The sequence below is a fragment of the Siphateles boraxobius genome, unplaced genomic scaffold, assembly GCF_051911475.1.
Source record: "Siphateles boraxobius isolate OS27281-9 unplaced genomic scaffold, OSU_SipBor_1 86, whole genome shotgun sequence".
In the NCBI taxonomy this organism is placed as follows: domain Eukaryota; kingdom Metazoa; phylum Chordata; class Actinopteri; order Cypriniformes; family Leuciscidae; genus Siphateles; species Siphateles boraxobius.
This window is the reverse complement of record NW_027509215.1, coordinates 10135021-10153183: the sequence shown is the minus strand read 5'-3', so window position 1 is coordinate 10153183 and position 18163 is coordinate 10135021. Positions and strand designations below refer to the sequence as shown.

The following is an 18163-nucleotide window of genomic DNA, read 5'->3' as shown; positions in this document are numbered from 1 at the left end:
GTGTCGTCTGCATAGCTGTGGTAAGCGATTTGGTTCTTTCTCATTATTTGGCTCATTGGGAGCATGTACAGGTTGAATAGGAGTGGCGCAAGAATTGAGCCTTGAGGGACTCCGCATGTCATGGGTGTCCACTCAGACTTATGATCTCCAATACTCACATAATAACCTCTCCCTCCTAAGTATGACCTGAACCATTTTAGGACTATCCCAGAAAGCCCGACCCAGTTTTCCAGCCTGTCAAGAAGTATTTTGTGATCAACAGTGTCAAATGCAGCACTGAGGTCGAGTAGTACCAGCACTGATAATTTGCCTGTATCAGTATTTAAGCGAATATCATTTATTATCTTTATGAGCGCGGTCTCTGTACTGTGGTGCGGTCGGAAACCAGATTGAAAATGGTCAAAGTATCCATTCGAGCTTAAGAATTTGTTCAGCTGATTGAAGACAACTTTTTCAATGATCTTGCCTATGAAAGGAAGATTTGAGATCGGTCTATAGTTGTTTAATATGGTCTTATCCAGATTGCTCTTTTTCAGGATGGGCTTGACAACAGCAGTTTTCAGGGAGGTCGGAAAACTCCCAGAGAGAAGTGAGGCATTTACCACTTCTAGGAGATCTGCTTCTAAGCTGTGTAACACATTTTTGAAAAAAGATGTGGGAAGTGCGTCAAGGGCGCAGGTTGATGTTTTTAGGTGCTGTACGGTTTCTTCCAAAATTTTGCCATCAATTTCTTCGAAATCAGACATAGTGGCTACTTTCTCGTGCTGTTGTCTGATCTGCCTGACCCCAGCGCAACTCAAGGATGAGCTGATCACCTTTCTGATATTATTGATTTTCTCAGAGAAGAAAGAAGCAAACTCTCTGCACTTGCTGTCTGAGAGCATTTCACTGGGAATCTGGCTTGGGGGGTTTGTCAGTCTCTCTACAGTAGCAAAAAGAGTGCTCGTGTTGTTTATATTGCTGTTTATAATATTCGAGAAGAAAGTCTGTCTAGCTTTGCTTAGTTCCTTATTGAAAGCATGGATGCTATCTTTGTAGATGTTATAATGGACTACAAGTTTTGTCTTCCGCCACATGCGCTCTGCTTTTCTGCATTGTCTTTTCATATTTTGCACTGCTGTTGAGTTTCTCCAAGGTGCTTTTTGTCTGCCACTCTTCTTCCTGACTTTCACAGGAGCAATATCCTCAATTACACTCTTAACTTTTGAGTTAAAAGAATCAAGGAGAAAATCAACAGAGTCAGCAGATATGCTTGGTGTTAAAGACATAGCCTTCATAAACAGTGCACTAGTGTTCTCATTTAAGCATCTCTTCTTGACAGACACAGATCTAGCTTCAATGGCAGGAGAGATCAATATATCAAAGAAAATACAAAAATGATCAGACAGTGCTACATCCTTAATAACAATTGATGAAATGTTTAGACCCTTACTGATAAGTAAATCTAGAGTGTGTCCACGATTATGTGTGGGTCCATGTACATGCTGAGTCAGATCAAAAGTTTTTAAAACAGTTTTGATTTCTTTTGCCATAATGTTTTCAGCATTATCTATGTGAATGTTAAAATCTCCAGCAATGGCAAAGCAGTCAAACTCTGAGGAAATTGTTGATAACAGTTCTGTTAAGTTCTCAGCAAAAGCTGGAGAGTATTTTGGAGGCCTGTAAACAATGATAAGTAAAATGCGTGGAGCACCTTTTAACACAATACCCAGATATTCGAAAGAGGGGTAATTCCCAAATGATATTTGCTTACATTGATAGACATCTTTATAAAGAGCAGCTAAACCTCCGCCTCTTCTGACAGCTCTGCAGACACTCATAAAAGTAAAGTTAGGAGGGGCTGTTTCATTGAGGACTGTTGCACTGCAACTTTCTTCTAGCCAAGTTTAATTTAGCAACATAAAATCCAGGTTGTATGTGGTTATTAAGTCGTTGACTAAAAGTGATTTATTTTTAAGTGAGCGGATGTTTAAAAGTGCAAGCAATCTTGGTATGTCGTGTAATAGGCACCAGATTAGATGGGTTTGCTGTACGGCTTTTGAAGGCCTTAGACTTTCTATCATGTAATCGAACAGCAATAGAAAAAGATACAGGCACACTGGGTTCCCGCTTGTTCTGTAAACATTTGAGAAAGTTATTGTTATCATAGCGGGGACCCGACACATATCACTGAGAGCTGGTATCAGTTGTTTTTGGATCACCTCGAGCCGCTGGAGGAGGGTGTGGGCCCTGGCGCTTTGGCAGAGGCCGAAGAGCTCTCACAGGGGGAGGGGGAGGGCGAGCTGGGCCCGCAGGCTTTGGTGGTTGTGGGGCCTGGCGTTTTTTGGTTGGTATCTGGGGGCTCGCAGCAAAAGAGTGGGATAGTCTAGTTCCAGCATGCACCAGTTGTTCCATTTTCTCTGAGAAGCACAGAGGTGGAGATGCTGGAGAGAGTGATAACGTTTCCGGTGAGAGGGATTGTTGCTCTGGTGTTATTGGAGGCTGTAATATGCTGTCCTGGTTTCCCTGGCTGTTTTCCAGAAAGTCGTCCTTGGGTGCTGTATCTTGGAGCAGTGCTGGTATGTCACAGTCTGTCTGTGGTGAGCTCTGTGGGCAGGGCTCAGCTGAGATTGTGTCCGTGAGCAGAGGTTGTTGTGGCTGAGTGGTGTTATCACTGTCCTTGTGTGATGTGTCAACCGCATGTCCATTCAGGTGCTGAAGTGAAATCCTGTGGTCATTCATACTGTATCCAGGTGTGTGTGTGCCATTCAGGTTGAGTGGATTGGCACAGATTGCAGAAGGATGACGGAGGGAGAAGTAGATATTGTCCTTAAGCACTCTTGAACCAAGTTTGTTTGGGTGGTGGCCATCCTGTTGAAACAGTTGCCTCTGACTCCAGAAAAGATTGAAGTTGTCAATAAAGTTCACTCCTTTTATATTGCAGGTTTTTTGCAGCCATGTATTAAGCCCAAGCAACCGTGAAAACCTGTTTGTTCCTCTTGCTGGGAGTGGTCCACTGATGAATGTTTGAACTTTCAGTCTTTTAAGTGTTTCTGTTACGTTGGTCAGCCTGTTGGGAACAAGGTCTGTGCTGTTCTTTCTCGCTGTCTCTCCCCATAGGTCACGTGACGTCTCGCCAGCTGCGAGTGGGCGGGGCTTGCTGCTATAAGGACGCCGAGATCAACATCCGCTCTCGCTCACACCTGGTTGACGCTCTCACTTTCATTCCTGAGTCGTCTCTGATGGCAGCGCGCGCGCCCTTCAGAGTGCTCGCAGGCGCTCGTCTCCACAGAGGCGTCTACATGATCAGCGTCATGTTTCATGTTTCTTTCTTATGCCGTTCTTAGCGGGACGCTATATGTACTACGTCTTACCCGTTTTTCTTTTGTTTCGAGCTGGTGGTATTGGTGTTGGGTTATCACGTTGTTTAGTGTAGGTTTAGCTAGAACAGCAGTCAGCGGACCCGGAAGACTCACCGGAATATTGTCTTTCTTTTTGGACGGGAGGTAGGAGAGAACTTTGATCCGAAAGACAGCTGTGAGCAGGGTTTTTCTTTCTGTTTGTTTTACTATTCATTTTACCAGCATGCTTTCTTTGTGACTCAATTATTTATCATTTAAACCATTGACAATAAATTGTTTTTGTATTGTCATTTGACGTTTGAGGTGTCGTTTTTATGTGTTATGTTGTCCCTGTTCAAACTCATTCAGTGGGCACGTAACATATAAATGGGGGCTCGTTTTGCCGGGTTTTGGACCATATTTATTTATTTGTTCTTCTCGATTTTTCCTTTCGTAAAAATCTTTTTCGGTGGTGGTTGTAGCCTACTGCGCGCTGTGGGAGAGCGCCTTTTGTTTTGTTTTCTCTTTCGACTTTTGCCCATTTAGGGAATTTGGAATCACTCGCAATGTTTGATTTAGACGCGTTTATCATCGCTCCTTCGCAAGAGTTGTTGTTAACGATTACACGTGATGACCTTGTTAGAATCGCGGGCCACTATAAACTTGAAGTGAGTGGTAGCCCTTCCAAGGCTGATCTGCAGGATATGCTTGTGGAAAAGTTGCGAGAACTGGGTGAGTTTGGAAAAGTGTCTCCTGAAGTATCTACATCACCTGATCTGGGTAAGCGTCTTCTTATTGACTCTTCACCTACTAAAGCAGCACTAGAATTGAAACGTTTACAGTTAAGAGAAAAGGAAATTGAATGGGAACGCGAGAAAACTAGATTAGAGGCTGATAGACAGACAGTACGAGAACGAGAAAAAAGAGAACACGAATTTAGATTGAAAGATCTTGAATTTGCACAAGCGTTACGCATTAAAGAACTTGAATTGAAGGCTCGTGAGGCTGGTGTTGCATTTAAGCCAGATCAGTTAGACATAACTCGTAACATTCGCCTCGTTCCACCTTTTAATGAGAGCGAAGTTGATAAGTTTTTTGCGCATTTCGAGCGCGTGGCTACAACATTTAAATGGCCTAAAGAAATTTGGACCATGACGTTACAATGTGTCTTCACTGGAAAAGCGCAGGAAGCTTATTCCTCATTAACTCTCGAAGACGCAGCAGATTACGAAAAAGTTAAACATGCTGTTTTACGCATTTATGCTCTTGTGCCTGAGGCTTATCGACAAAAGTTTCGCAGTTATCTTAAGCCTGAAGCTCTCACCTATGTCGAATATGTTAGGGAAAAAGAAATGTTATTTGATCGTTGGCTTAGTTCACAAGAAGTAACAACTTTTCAATCTCTTCGTGATTTGATTATTCTTGAAGATGTTAAAAACGGTCTTCCTCAAGCTGTCGCTACCCATGTTAGTGAGCATAAAAATCTGACTCCTGCTCGCGCAGCCGTGTTGGCTGACGAGTACGTGCTCACACATAAGCGTGTCCTTCCTAATTTAAAACTTTCGCAAAATGTCTCGGGCCATTCAAATATGTCTAAAATGTCTAAAGAGACCGTGCCTGCTTCTGCTCGCTCTCCAGACCGCCGTCCGTCGGGGTCTAGTGTTACCGTTCCGGCCTGCGCCTACTGTAAGAAACGAGGTCATGTTCTGTCTGAGTGTTATACTCTAAAGCGTAAAAACAGGGCGACAAGTCAGCCCGCTTCTTACAGATCAGAGGTGGGGTTGTGTGTTTCAAATTTATCGGTGAGTAGGAACGACACTAAGTTGGATAGGCACGGTTTTGGGCCGTTTATAATGGATGGTTTTGTCTCTTTGCCCGGTGAGCGTGTAAAAACTCCGGTAAAAATTCTGCGAGATACTGGCGCTTCACAGAGCTTTATTTTACGAGATGTATTGCCTTTCGGTGATGAGACTTTTACTGGTGATAGTATTTTGGTGCGTGGATTCGAAATGGGTCATGTTAATGTCCCTCTGCATGAGATTTTTCTTATGTCTGACTTAGTTACTGGCAACGTTACCGTGGGTGTACGGCCCTCCTTGCCCATTGAAAATGTAGCGATGATACTGGGTAATGATTTGTGTGGGGGAAAAGTTTTGCCTTGCCCCATAGTGTCTCATGCACTTCCAAAAACGTGTACAGATGACTTGTCCATTAGCTTCCCTGAAGTTTTTTCCTCTAGCGTCGTTACTCGAGCCATGGCGAGAAATGAACTAGAGAATGGAATTGAGGAACAGCTTGACCTTAGCGATACTTTTATTGCTCGACCTTCACTCTCAAGCGATAGTGAGTTACTTTTGAATTCTGGTTCACTGTCGTTTCCCTCTGATGTTCATAATTTGTCTATGAGTCGAGAGCAGCTCATTAAGGAACAGAAAAGTGACCCATCTCTGTCTTCTTTTTTTTCAGAAAGTTTGTCTGAAGAAGATATTGAGCATACGCCGTATGGCTATTTTTTACGAGATGGTGTCTTAATGCGCAAGTGGAGACCTCTGATGGCCTCAGCGCAAGATGAGTGGAGAGTTCTTTTTCAAGTTGTTGTCCCAGTTGCTTTTCGGGATAAGGTTCTGAGTTTGGCTCATGACCATCACTTGGCAGGTCATCTTGGCGTAAATAAAACTACTGATAGAGTTCAACGCCTTTTTTTTTTGGCCAGGTATTAAGAGAGACGTTGTGAGATACTGTAGAACATGTCACGTGTGTCAGGTTACTGGTAAACCTAACCAGGTGATTCCACCTGCCCCTTTACAGCCAATTCCGGTTGCTTTTGAGCCTTTTGAAAATATTATACTGGACTGTGTTGGTCCATTGCCTCGAACAAAGACTGGGAATCAATGGTTGCTCACCATAATGCGTAGCTCGACTCGTTTTCCAGAAGCTGTCCCGCTCCGCAAAATCACAGCTCCGGTCATTATAAAAGCCCTGATGGGTTTCTTCTCTCTTTTTGGCCTCCCAAAAACAGTTCAGACAGACCGCGGCACCAATTTTATGTCTCGTGTGTTCGCACAAGTTATGCGTCAGCTCGCGGTCCATCATGTTACATCCAGCCCGTACCGTCCGCAGACTCAAGGTGCACTCGAGAGGTTCCATCAAACTTTGAAGAGTATACTCAAGTGTTTTTGCCTCGAGTTCCAGCGTGATTGGGACGAAGGGGTTCCGTCTGCTCTTTTTGCTGTGCGCGAGGTGGTACAAGAGAGTTTGGGTTTTAGCCCGTCGGAGCTGGTTTTTGGGCACACAGTTCGGGGACCTTTAAAGCTGTTGAAGGAGTCTTGGGTTGCTGAGCCTAAAGATTGTCTCAGTTTGACGAATTATGTGTCTAAGATGCGTAGTAGACTCAGTCGTGCATGTCAGTTGGCTAGAGATAATTTAGGGGTCTGTCAGAAGAGAATGAAGCAGAGATTTGATCAGAGGGCTGTTTCTCGAAGTTTCAGTCCTGGGGATAGAGTTCTCGTGTTGATTCCTGGGTTGGGTTCTGCTTTGCAGGCTCGTTACAGTGGTCCCTATCGTGTCGAACGACGAGTGGGTGACTTAAACTATGTTATCTCTACTCCAGATCGAAGGAGAAAGACTACGTTGTGTCACATTAATCGTCTGAAGCTGTTTTGTGATCGAGGAGAAGGTTCAGTTACGGAGCTCAAATCGCCTTCCACTTCAGTTAACAGAACTGATGTTCGCTTGCCAAAAGTGGCGCTGTCCAAGAAGTGGGGTGCTGAAGTTGCTGCTTCGCTGGCGGTGACGGCGCATGTTGAGAATGTGTTTCCGTCGGTACAACAGGGCGCTGTGTTTAGTCCTTTGTTGGAAGATGAAGGTCGTATTCCCTCGAGGGAGGTTATTGAAGGAAGAATGAAGAATTCTGAGGTTCTTAATGATTTAGATTCATTTTTGTCTAACTTGTCCACCTTGGAACGTAACGACTTAGTCTCTCTGTTTAAGCAGTATGAGAACCTGTTTTCTGATGTGCCGCATCGGACAACGAAAATTGAGCATGACATTGATGTGGGCGCTACATGCCCAATTAAACAACATCCGTATCGTGTAAATTCACATAAAAGGTTGTTGTTTTCAAATGAGGTGAAGTTCATGCTGAGAAACGGCATTGCAGAGTCTAGTAATAGTCCGTGGAGTTCGCCTTGTTTACTTGTTCCAAAGAGTGACGGCTCCACCCGGTTTTGCACGGATTTTAGGAGGGTGAATGCTGTCACAAGGCCTGACAGTTACCCATTACCGCGCATTGACGATTGTGTTGATCGTCTGGGTTCCGCTGTATTCGTCAGTAAAATTGACCTATTGAAGGGTTACTGGCAGGTTCCGTTGACGCTCCGTGCCAAGGAGATCTCAGCCTTTGTAACACCTGATCACTTCCTCCAGTACACCGCTATGGCCTTCGGCCTTCGTAACGCTCCTGCCACCTTTCAGAGGCTTATCAACGGCGTTCTTGAAGGGGTGTCCAACTGCGAGGCTTATTTAGATGATTTGATCATCTATAGTGACTCCTGGTTTTCGCATATGACCCATCTTTCTACTGTGTTTGGCAGGTTGTCTGAAGCTAATTTGACCATTAACCTGGCTATGTGTGAGTTTGGCCAGGCCACTGTGGTCTATCTGGGTAAAGTGGTTGGTCGGGGGCAGGTGCGCCCTGTCCAGTCTAAAGTGGAGGCGATTTTGAATTATCCTTCTCCAACAACCCGCCGCGAACTCCGCCGCTTCCTTGGCATGGTCGGCTACTATCGGTCGTTTTGTAAAAACTTCTCTGCTCTTGCCTCACCTCTCACTGATCTGCTGAGTCCGAAGGTGTCTTATATCTGGACTTCACGGAGTCAAGCTGCTTTCGACTCTATAAAAGCACTGTTGACTACTGCGCCTGTGCTAGCCGCTCCTAATTTTTCTCTGCCTTTTTCCATCGCTGTTGACGCGAGTGATCTGGGAGCGGGAGCCGTTCTTTTGCAACAGGACGGGGATGGTTTTGAACACCCTGTCTGTTTTTTTTCGCGTAAGTTCACCCGCTGTCAGCGTGCTTATTCGACAATAGAAAAGGAAGCCCTTGCTCTTGTGCTTGCCTTTCAGCACTTCGAGGTCTATGTCGGAGGTGCTTTGTGTCCGGTGGTGGTCTATACAGACCACAACCCTTTGGTTTTTCTTGATCGCATGAGAAATTCCAACCAACGTTTAATGCGGTGGAGTTTGATCCTTCAAGGTTGCAACTTGGAGATTAGACATATTCGAGGACGTGACAACGTAGTTGCAGATGCATTGTCTCGGTCCTGTTGAAAATTGCCAAATAAATTGCTTAATTTTTTTTCTCTTCCCTGTTTTAGTTCAGCATGTTTGGGAGTCCTTGCTGTTTGTGGGTTTGTAAATGTTATTTATAATCTGTTTATTGGTTATTGATTTAATCCCAATTTATTTTCTTTAAGGGTGGGGGTGTTACGTTGGTCAGCCTGTTGGGAACAAGGTCTGTGCTGTTCTTTCTCGCTGTCTCTCCCCATAGGTGACGTGACGTCTCGCCAGCTGCGAGTGGGCGGGGCTTGCTGCTATAAGGACGCCGAGATCAACATCCGCTCTCGCTCACACCTGGTTGACGCTCTCACTTTCATTCCTGAGTCGTCTCTGATGGCAGCGCGCGCGCCCTTCAGAGTGCTCGCAGGCGCTCGTCTCCACAGAGGCGTCTACATGATCAGCGTCATGTTTCATGTTTCTTTCTTATGCCGTTCTTAGCGGGACGCTATATGTACTACGTCTTACCCGTTTTTCTTTTGTTTCGAGCTGGTGGTATTGGTGTTGGGTTATCACGTTGTTTAGTGTAGGTTTAGCTAGAACAGCAGTCAGCGGACCCGGAAGACTCACCGGAATATTGTCTTTCTTTTTGGACGGGAGGTAGGAGAGAACTTTGATCCGAAAGACAGCTGTGAGCAGGGTTTTTCTTTCTGTTTGTTTTACTATTCATTTTACCACCATGCTTTCTTTGTGACTCAATTATTTATCATTTAAACCATTGACAATAAATTGTTTTTGTATTGTCATTTGACGTTTGAGGTGTCGTTTTTATGTGTTATGTTGTCCCTGTTCAAACTCATTCAGTGGGCACGTAACAGTTTCAAAAAGTTCATTGAAATCCTTTTTAAGAAGTTCCGACTGCTCTTTATGAATATCATTCTTCCCCACATGAATGATGAGTCGATTTGCAGTCTTATGTTTCATCAGAATGTTCTGAAGTTCCCTGTTTACATCAGATGTTGTTGCTTGTGGAAGGCAGCACGTTGTTGTATCCCTGCTATTAATGTTTCTGATTACGGAGTCGCCCACTATCAGAGTCCTGGGCTCGGCTGCACTGTGAGCTGAGTGCCGCTGTCTGCTCGACCTTGAGCCCCAGTTAGCATCAGTGTTAGCTACTGGCTGATTCAGTCTGTGTGCGATCACATTCATCAAATTTGGGGATTCCTCATTCATTAATACTTCAAATCTGTTCTCAAGATGTATAGGCGGTGGTAGGAGACCAGTGTTTGCAGTCCTTGTCAGAGCCGTATCTGGGGTAGAGGATGCTACTGCAGTAATATGTGATGCTCGTGACAATCTGATGTCTCGAGTGCGTTTGGGTCTCGCACCCTGTTTGTGCCATCGATTAGTAAAACGATCGGCTTGTTTCTCTACACTCAGTATGGCCTGTCGAGAAGCACTAGATTCATGGGACTCACCGGCTGTATGCTGAGGACGTCCATGACGAAGCTCTGTTGTGTGTTCCGTCTGGTTTGGTGGTCCCGCAATTAACTTTGTTTCAAGAATTGCAATCCTTTGTAAAAGTCTGTGGCAGTTGGAGCAGCAAGTAGATTCCAGAGGAGGCATTTTCTTATCCTTATGAATGTAGGCAGTTGTGTTTTCTCTTCCCCGGAATGTAAGCTTTCAGTGGGAGGCTGGTCGAATAAAATAATTCTGCTTTTTTTTTGTAGTAATCCAAGCGTTTGAGCACTGTGCTGATTTGCTGAAGTTAAAAGTAGGTGATAAAAGGAGATAAAATATAGAAATATAAAAGCGATAGAGCAAAGCGCGGAGCAGTAAGCGAGAGCGTCCGAACAGTAGCTGAGCAGGAAACACACTTTGAAAGTACAAGTAAAAACTTCTAGACTGCTGGTGGAACTATATTTTATTTGGAGATCCAACTAAAGCAAAAATATGTCATGTAAAATGGACATGTGTAAGATTAGAAGCTATTTTTACGAAAGAAAAAATGTCAACATGTTCACGGTTTTTGCGAGACTCTTTTATTGCTTTTATATTGGTTAATACAGGTAGGATTTTGGATCCATTTATGCCCATTTAGGCAGATTTTTTTCCCATAAAGTTATTTAAAAAATTTAAGCAGTAACAAATGGTCTTTTTTGACTTTCTTTCCATCTAGTAAATGAATGTAAATGTAATAGAGTCGTGTATTTGCTGGTGCTAATATCCACCAGTGCATTGATAATGCTTTCCCTGTCGAGAACACCCACACGAGAGAGATTTATTCTTTGGTTTAAAGGGAAAACTTAATTATTTTTTGAAGAATGTAATTTCTGAAAACATTATTCTGAAGCTATTTGGAATTAAGTCTTGCTTAATCTGTGTGTTCTGTGATCTGTTGTTTTGTGTGCAGATCATTGAAATTAAGCAATTTTCTTTTCTCCGTAATTCATAATTATTGCCCATCGATAACTTTTGTTCAACTCTGTTTTAAGAGATTAATTGATGTGAGATACACTTATGTCATTTTTAATCAAAAACTGTAGTTTGACACCCATACACAGATAAGGTGAACCTAATTTCAGGAACCCCTTTTTCACAAACCGAGATTATTTATGAAGATTTAAGATGTCACCCTCCTTAAGAAGTGTGTTTGTTCTGTATTTGTAGCAGGTGATACTCAACGTCTCTCAGAGCTCAGGATTGTGTTGATGGGATATAGATATGCTGGTAAGAGTTCAGCTGGAAACACCATCCTGGGCAGAGAGGAGTTTGACTTGAAGAAATCTGCTCAGTGTGTGAAGAGACATGGAGAAGTAGCAGACAGACACATCACTGTCATTGAAGCTCCAGGATGGCGGTGGGATTTCTCTTTAGAGTTCAGTCCTGAGTTACTGAAACAGGAGATTTTGCTCAGTGTGTCTCTGTGTCCTCCCGGACCACACGCTGTACTACTGATCATACGCGTGGACTGCGCATTTAAAGAGACTGAGAGAAAAGCATTGCAGGAGCATCTGGATCTTCTCAGTGAGAGAGTCTGGAGTCACACTATAGTGCTGTTCACTGGTGGAGACTCTCTGTTAGACACATCTATAGAGCAGCACATCGAGAGTGAAGGGCAGGATCTCCAGTGGCTGCTGGACAAATGTGGGAACAGGTTTCATGTTCTCAACAATCACAACTGGAGTGACGACACTCAGATCAAGGAGCTGCTGGAGAAGATTGAGGAGACAGTGGCACAAAACAACGGCTGCTATTTTGAAATAGACAGAAAAATTTTACAGGAGGTGAACGAGAGAAGAAGAGCAGAGGAAGAGAGAGCAGAAGAACGAATGAAGAGGATGCAAAAAAGGAGAGAAAACATCAGATCACAGATGAGTGAGTCCATATACTGTATAATGCAGATACACACTGAGTATATAAAAGGGATAGTTCACCCAGAAATGTAAATTCTGTCAGTATTTACTCACCCTCATGTTGTTCAACCCCGTAAGACCTTCGTTCATCTTCGGAACACGAATTAAGATATTTTTGATGAAATCTGAGAGCTGGATCACTCTTCCATACTAGTCCATAGGCTTCTTCAGGGATTGAAACTTGCCGGCCCCGAAAAGTTATTAAAGACATCGTTAAAATAGTCCAAGTGACTACAGTGGCTCAATCTTAAGTTTATCAAGCGACGAGAATACTTTTTGTGCGCAAAAAAAACAAAAATAACGACTTTATTTCAACTATTCACTTCCTTCTCCGTGGGCCTCGAGTGAGTTCACTAGTGTAACAGCGCAGCGCTTCTGTTGTTGTACGTCACACGCATCACACACATGACCAGCGTCGGCCAATAGTGAGCCTACGTGTGACGTAGCTCTACACAATCACACTAAGTTAACTGACTAGAGGCCCACAGAGAAGGAAATGAATAGTTGAAATAAAGTCCTTATTTTTGTTTGTTTTTGCGCACAAAAAGTATTCTCGTCGCTTGATAAACTTAAGATTGAGCCACTGTAGTCACTTGGACTATTTTAACGATGTCTTTAATAACTTTTCGGGGCTGGCAAGTTTCAATCCATTAAGAAGCCTATGGAGGAGTGATCCAGCTCTCAGATTTATCAAAAATATCTTAATTCGTGTTCCGAAGATGAACTAAGGTCTTACGGGGTTGAAACAACATGAGGGTGAGTAATTACTGACAGAATTTTCATTTTTGGGTGAACTATCCCTTTAAGTAAATCATGAAAATGAAACAGTCACAGCAATTTCAGAAAGAAACACAGCCAGAAACTTCTTGTCATTAACCGCTATTTGTAGAGGCATTCCCAATAGATGTGTTCAAAGCAGCTCACAGTGACGGCCCATACAATCTGTTACTGAAGGAAATAAGCACTTTAATTTCTTAAATTATCATGTTCTTCATAGGGTGTGCTTTTGATAACGGAAATCCATTTACCTAATTCATAGAAAACTATTCTAATAAATAAAAGAAAACTGCAAACATCTTGTCTTGAATATAATCTTAAACATCAGCTTTACACCTATAGAGACGCCTCATGTTTGTTGCTGTTCTGAAGCACCAGGAAGTGAGTCCTGTCAAACACACTTTGAAGTAAACCTTGTTCTTCCTAAGTCTAGAGAAACTCAGAAGCGAAGACCAGGAGACTAGGGGTTATCTTTTAAGCAGGATTGTTTATTTGCTGTAGTCTGCTTCGTCCAAAATCTTACCCAAGCCTAACTAAAAGCAGTATACAGTAGTTCATATACCCTTTAAAGGGGAGGAGTTACATAAAGGTGGAGACAATCTGAAACAAAAGCATGTAAATGAGGAACGTGCCCTAGACTGAGAGTGTTACCAATCCTAATCCAATCAGCATAACAGTGTAATGTAAATATCCTAATCCAATCAGCCAGACTCTTCACCGATACCTTCACATTATCTTAATGGCCAGGCAGTGCATAAAGACAAAAGGTGATAGTCTCAGTGCTCTGATCAATTTAACTTACAATAGAGAGAACAGGACTGGCAATGAATCTCTTGCTGATACTCTGATATCTAAATTCAGTCTACTAAACTTTCTCAGTTTCTATACTATTGTATTGGAAGCTCAATTAAACATTTAAATAAAATTTGTAATCCTACATTTCCCCCTTTGAGAGTTCTAAATAACTCTCACAAAATACAAATTTAGACACTTAAAAGTTCATTCTTGTAACTTGTGATCGTTACAGGCACATAACGCATGTTCTGTGTTGCTGTTTCTGCAATTGCATGCTGACACAGACACAAACATGCAATTTTAGGGTCCGTAACGTTCCTAAGGGTAATAGTCTTTTCTGGTAGGAACTGTGATTTTCCCGTGAGAGGCGTGATTCATATGTTGTATGAAACACTTGATACTGTGGACGCATAGATAGTACGCTAGTAGGAGAAACAACAGCAGAATTGCTATTTCCTTTATTCATATCCACGGTTTACCTAACAAGTTTCCGAACCATGAAAAATTAACTTCAGTCATCTGGTGTAATTTTGCTGAAAGATCAAGAATGTCTTGTTGGATTTTGTTCAAGTTCTCTGTAGGATCCATTAAAACCGGTGCAGCATTCAGGTCTGATGATGGTGCAGGCTCCTCCTTCTGTTGAATCCAAGGCCACTCTGTTCTGTAAGATCATTATCTTGTGCGAAGCGAGAGTGTCTGTCATGTTACTGGTACGACAATCTTGATCATGTTGATGGATGACTGAAGGTTTCGTATGTGAGTCTCTGCGTTGTGTATTTTTTTTTTTTTTTCGTGATAGTTGGTTCAGCAGTGGGTCTAGTCGTTTTCTTGAGGTTTTCTTGTGGCTTCATACGCAGATGAGGTCGGTGCGTATGGGTCCCGGACAGCCATCATCAAGTGGTGTCTGCACAGAGTAAGAATGAAAACAAAAGACAGGAGAGCAGTATTTGTTCACACACTAGGGTTGTAAACATTTCCGAGTCTGCTAGACAGTAGAGCAGTATTTGTTCAAACACTATGGTTGTAAACTTTTTCTGAGTCTGCTATTGTTGTTCCATCTTTCCCTATTTCTTAATTCCTTTGACACCTAAGAAACAGTGAGGTAAGGATGGACTAGGATAGGGAAGGCCTATGAGGGAGTCTTCACCGCAGAGTTTGACCCCCGAAGCCTGTTGCATTCGGTTCTTCTCTGGGCTCCTCACTGGTTCTGTGTCCTAACCTATCCCTGTAGGTGGGGGAGCAACTTTACAGTGTGACACATTAGTCCAGGTTTTTTTTTTCTTCCCTGACACAATACTGCAGCTGGTGTAATCAACATCACTTAATGTGGTTCATGCCACATAGGCTCTAATGGCTTGTTTCTGAATTACTTTCAATTACTTGAGCTGAACTGTCAACAAACAACTCAAATTCTGAATTCTCTATGGGAGTTTCTTTTACTTCCCTCAAAGGTTTGTATGTAAGCGTAACACAATCGTGAGTCATTTCTCCTTCATCCTCTAACACAACTTCAGTCATTTTAGACATCATACATGAGAATGGGTGAGGGTACTGTGAGGGTAGTTAACCAATTTCCCCAACGGGAGGAGGTGACAAAAGTGACTTTGGCTTGATTCATTATTAGTCACTACATGAGGGTATTTTAAGTTTACAGCCTGACCTAAACTCATTACTGATGAAGGGCCTGTGCTGTAGCATAACATTTAAGGCTGTGAGTTTACTTAACCAGTGTTCCCCAAAGGAAGGGTGAGACCGTCACTTTCCTTTTATTCTATTAAACAAAAATAAGTCTTTCATCTTTGTTGTAAGTTACTGGGGAAATTAAGCACTCACAGCCCAAATGGTTAACACATCAACAAGCTGCCCAACGAGTTTAATGACGAGGGGACAGGCTGCTTCAGAGTAGCAAGCAGACTGAGTAGGAGCTGAGTAACATTGTTAACTTGTTTAAAGTTCTTTTTGTTTTTCCTACACTCTTTTCCCCAATGTCCATGTTTACCACGATAATAACAACTGCCCTCTCTCTTAGGACATTTGCGTTTCTGTTGATTCTCTGTGTTGACCTTAAAGAATGCTGCTGCAATTTTTACTCTTGCCTTGACATCAGAGTCTCTTTCCCATGCAGCTAACCTCTCCAAATTGTTTTGTATGGCTTTAGTGGACCATGTGAAGTCTAAGAAAGGCAATGCTTTTCTATGTTCTGACAAAAGACCATCAAACCATGTGCGAACTAGGGGGCCATTATCATCTAGCACCTTCTCTGAAGTGTCAGCGATACCACTGTATGTTGCAGCTGACTGACAGAATCTTGCGGTGTACTCACTAACAGTCTCATCCTTCTTCTGTACACAACTAGTGATCTTTGACCAGTCCATGTTTGGTCCAACAATGTTCTTCAACGCTTTCAGAACTCCCTCTCTCCATTCATCTTTTCTGGCATGTTGTAGTTCAGAAGTAACACCAGACTCAAAACTGTTGAATTCAGATTCAGTTAGAATTTGTGACATCAGCTGTGTGACTTCTGCCAAGACATGTCGTAAAGACGCATTTTACTGATCAATGCCCTTCTAAATTCAGAAAAATCTGTGCGTACTGAAGGTAAGCTTTGGGATACTCTTTCTATGTCTCTAGGTCCGAGTGCTTTGGCAACAGTTTGGTTTTGGACAACAGAAGAGTTGGGAAGAACACTTTCAGTTCCATCAATTCCCTGAGATCTTCTTGCGACACATACCTTTACTGAATCTACAGGCTAATCAGTTACTGATTGGAGAGCTACATCTGTTTCAAAGAAAGCTTTTAAATCAGGATAAATCTCATCTGACTGTTGGTCTTCTGAGTCACATTTGGTTGAGGCCTTGTTATGGCCCACCTTTTTCGTGAGACAGGAAGCTCGAGTGAACAATTGTTTGTTCTGTTCTTTTAACTTAGCAATACACCTAGCTTGTTCTTGTGCAATGGATAAGCTAAATTCTTGGTGGCAGCAGATAATCCCTTTTATGTTTCTCTTCCTGATGTATGTACCCAACACCTTCTTGCATTCTTCAATAGACCATACCTTTTCTGGGTGAATACCAAATTTCTTTCTCAAATCCAATCTGACTGACTCAGTCACTATGGAGTCCATCTGCTCCCCTAACAATGACTTAAACTCACTGTCTGTCCATAAAGGGGTAGCCAGACCACTTTTTTCAGTTGTGGGAATTAGTCTAGCATTCCTTCTAACCATTTTGTGATGTTTCTTTGTTATCACACAATCAAAAACACTAAAACTTCTCTGATCAAACAGAGGGTACACTCGTTAACACAGATTACTGTTGTTAATGCTAACCTTCTCTGCCTGAAGCAAAGGATACACAAATTACTAGCACTTTACGCTAATCTTCCCTGCCTGAAACAGAGGATAAAACAAAATATTAGCACTTAATGCTAAATTCTTCCCTGCCTGAAAAAAACTTTTGCCACCTCCCTGGCAAAGCAGAGGATAAAACAATATTAACATGTACGTTAATCTTCCCTGCCTGAAAACAGAGGGTACAATATATTAGCACTTGATGCTAATCTTCCCTAACTTTATAGAGGATAAAACACTTCCCTGGCAAAGCAGAGGGTAAACAGTATTAACATGTACGTTAATCTTCCCTGTCTGAAAAAACAGAGGATACATTTCATCTCTAAAAGCAACTTTAGAGGATAACTTTAGTTAACCAAACTCTACAGCAGTCTGTTAACTCTTCTCTGGCGGCGCAGAGGAATAACAAATTTGTACTGGTCTTCAGTGGTTCTTTGAATAGAGTGAAACTCACCAAATCGTTTGCTGTATGGAAAGGTTCCGTCTGGAAACTCAGTCAGAGATCTTTGTTGAGCTTGGTTCTGGAACTCAGTTAGCTTTGTTGAGATCTTAGTTGAGATTCAGTTCTGGAACTCAGTTAGCTTTGTTGAGATCTTTGTTGAGATTCAGTTCTGGAACTCAGTCAGCTTTGTTGAGATCTTTCTGGATTAAAAAGATTCAGTCTGGAACTGGAAAGTCAGATCTTTATTGAGATCTTTGAGCTTTGAAGTTTCAAAAGTTCATTCTTTGTTGAGTTTCAGTTTCTCCATCCGGGTCACAGGGCACCATCTGTTGTAAACCTTGTTCTTCTTAAGTGTAGAGAAACTCAGAAGCGAAGACCAGGAGACTAGGGGTTATCTTTTAAGCAGGATTGTTTATTTGCTGTAGTCTGCTTCGTCCAAAATCGTACCCAAGTCTAACTAAAAGCAGTATTCAGCATGTTAATGAGCATGTAAATGCATGTAAATGAGGAACGTGCCCTAGACTGAGAGTGTTACCAATCCTAATCCAATCAGCATAACAGTGTAATGTAAATATCCTAATCCAATCAGCCAGACTCTTCACCGATACCTTCACATTATCTTAATGGCCAGGCAGTACATAAAGACAAAAGGTGATAGTCTCAGTGCTCTGATCAATTTAACCTACAATAGAGAGAACAGGACTGGCAATGAATCTCTTGCTGATACTCTGATATCTAAATTCAGTCTACTAAACTTTCTCAGTTTCTATACTATTGTATTGGAAGCTCAATT

The 18163-nt window shown here is 42.4% G+C and overlaps 1 protein-coding gene across 3 annotated transcripts in view; it reads left to right on the top strand.

Annotated features, from left to right (window-relative positions):
- The window catches only part of LOC143731290 (uncharacterized), a 190299-nt gene that overhangs the window by 58494 nt on the left and 113642 nt on the right, over positions 1 to 18163 (top strand). For all 3 annotated transcript variants that reach the window (XM_077222093.1, XM_077222094.1, XM_077222095.1), the window contains exon 3: positions 11265 to 11969. In XM_077222093.1, coding sequence (XP_077078208.1) covers positions 11265 to 11969 — 705 coding nt within the window. The remainder of the gene's footprint in view (positions 1 to 11264; positions 11970 to 18163) is intronic.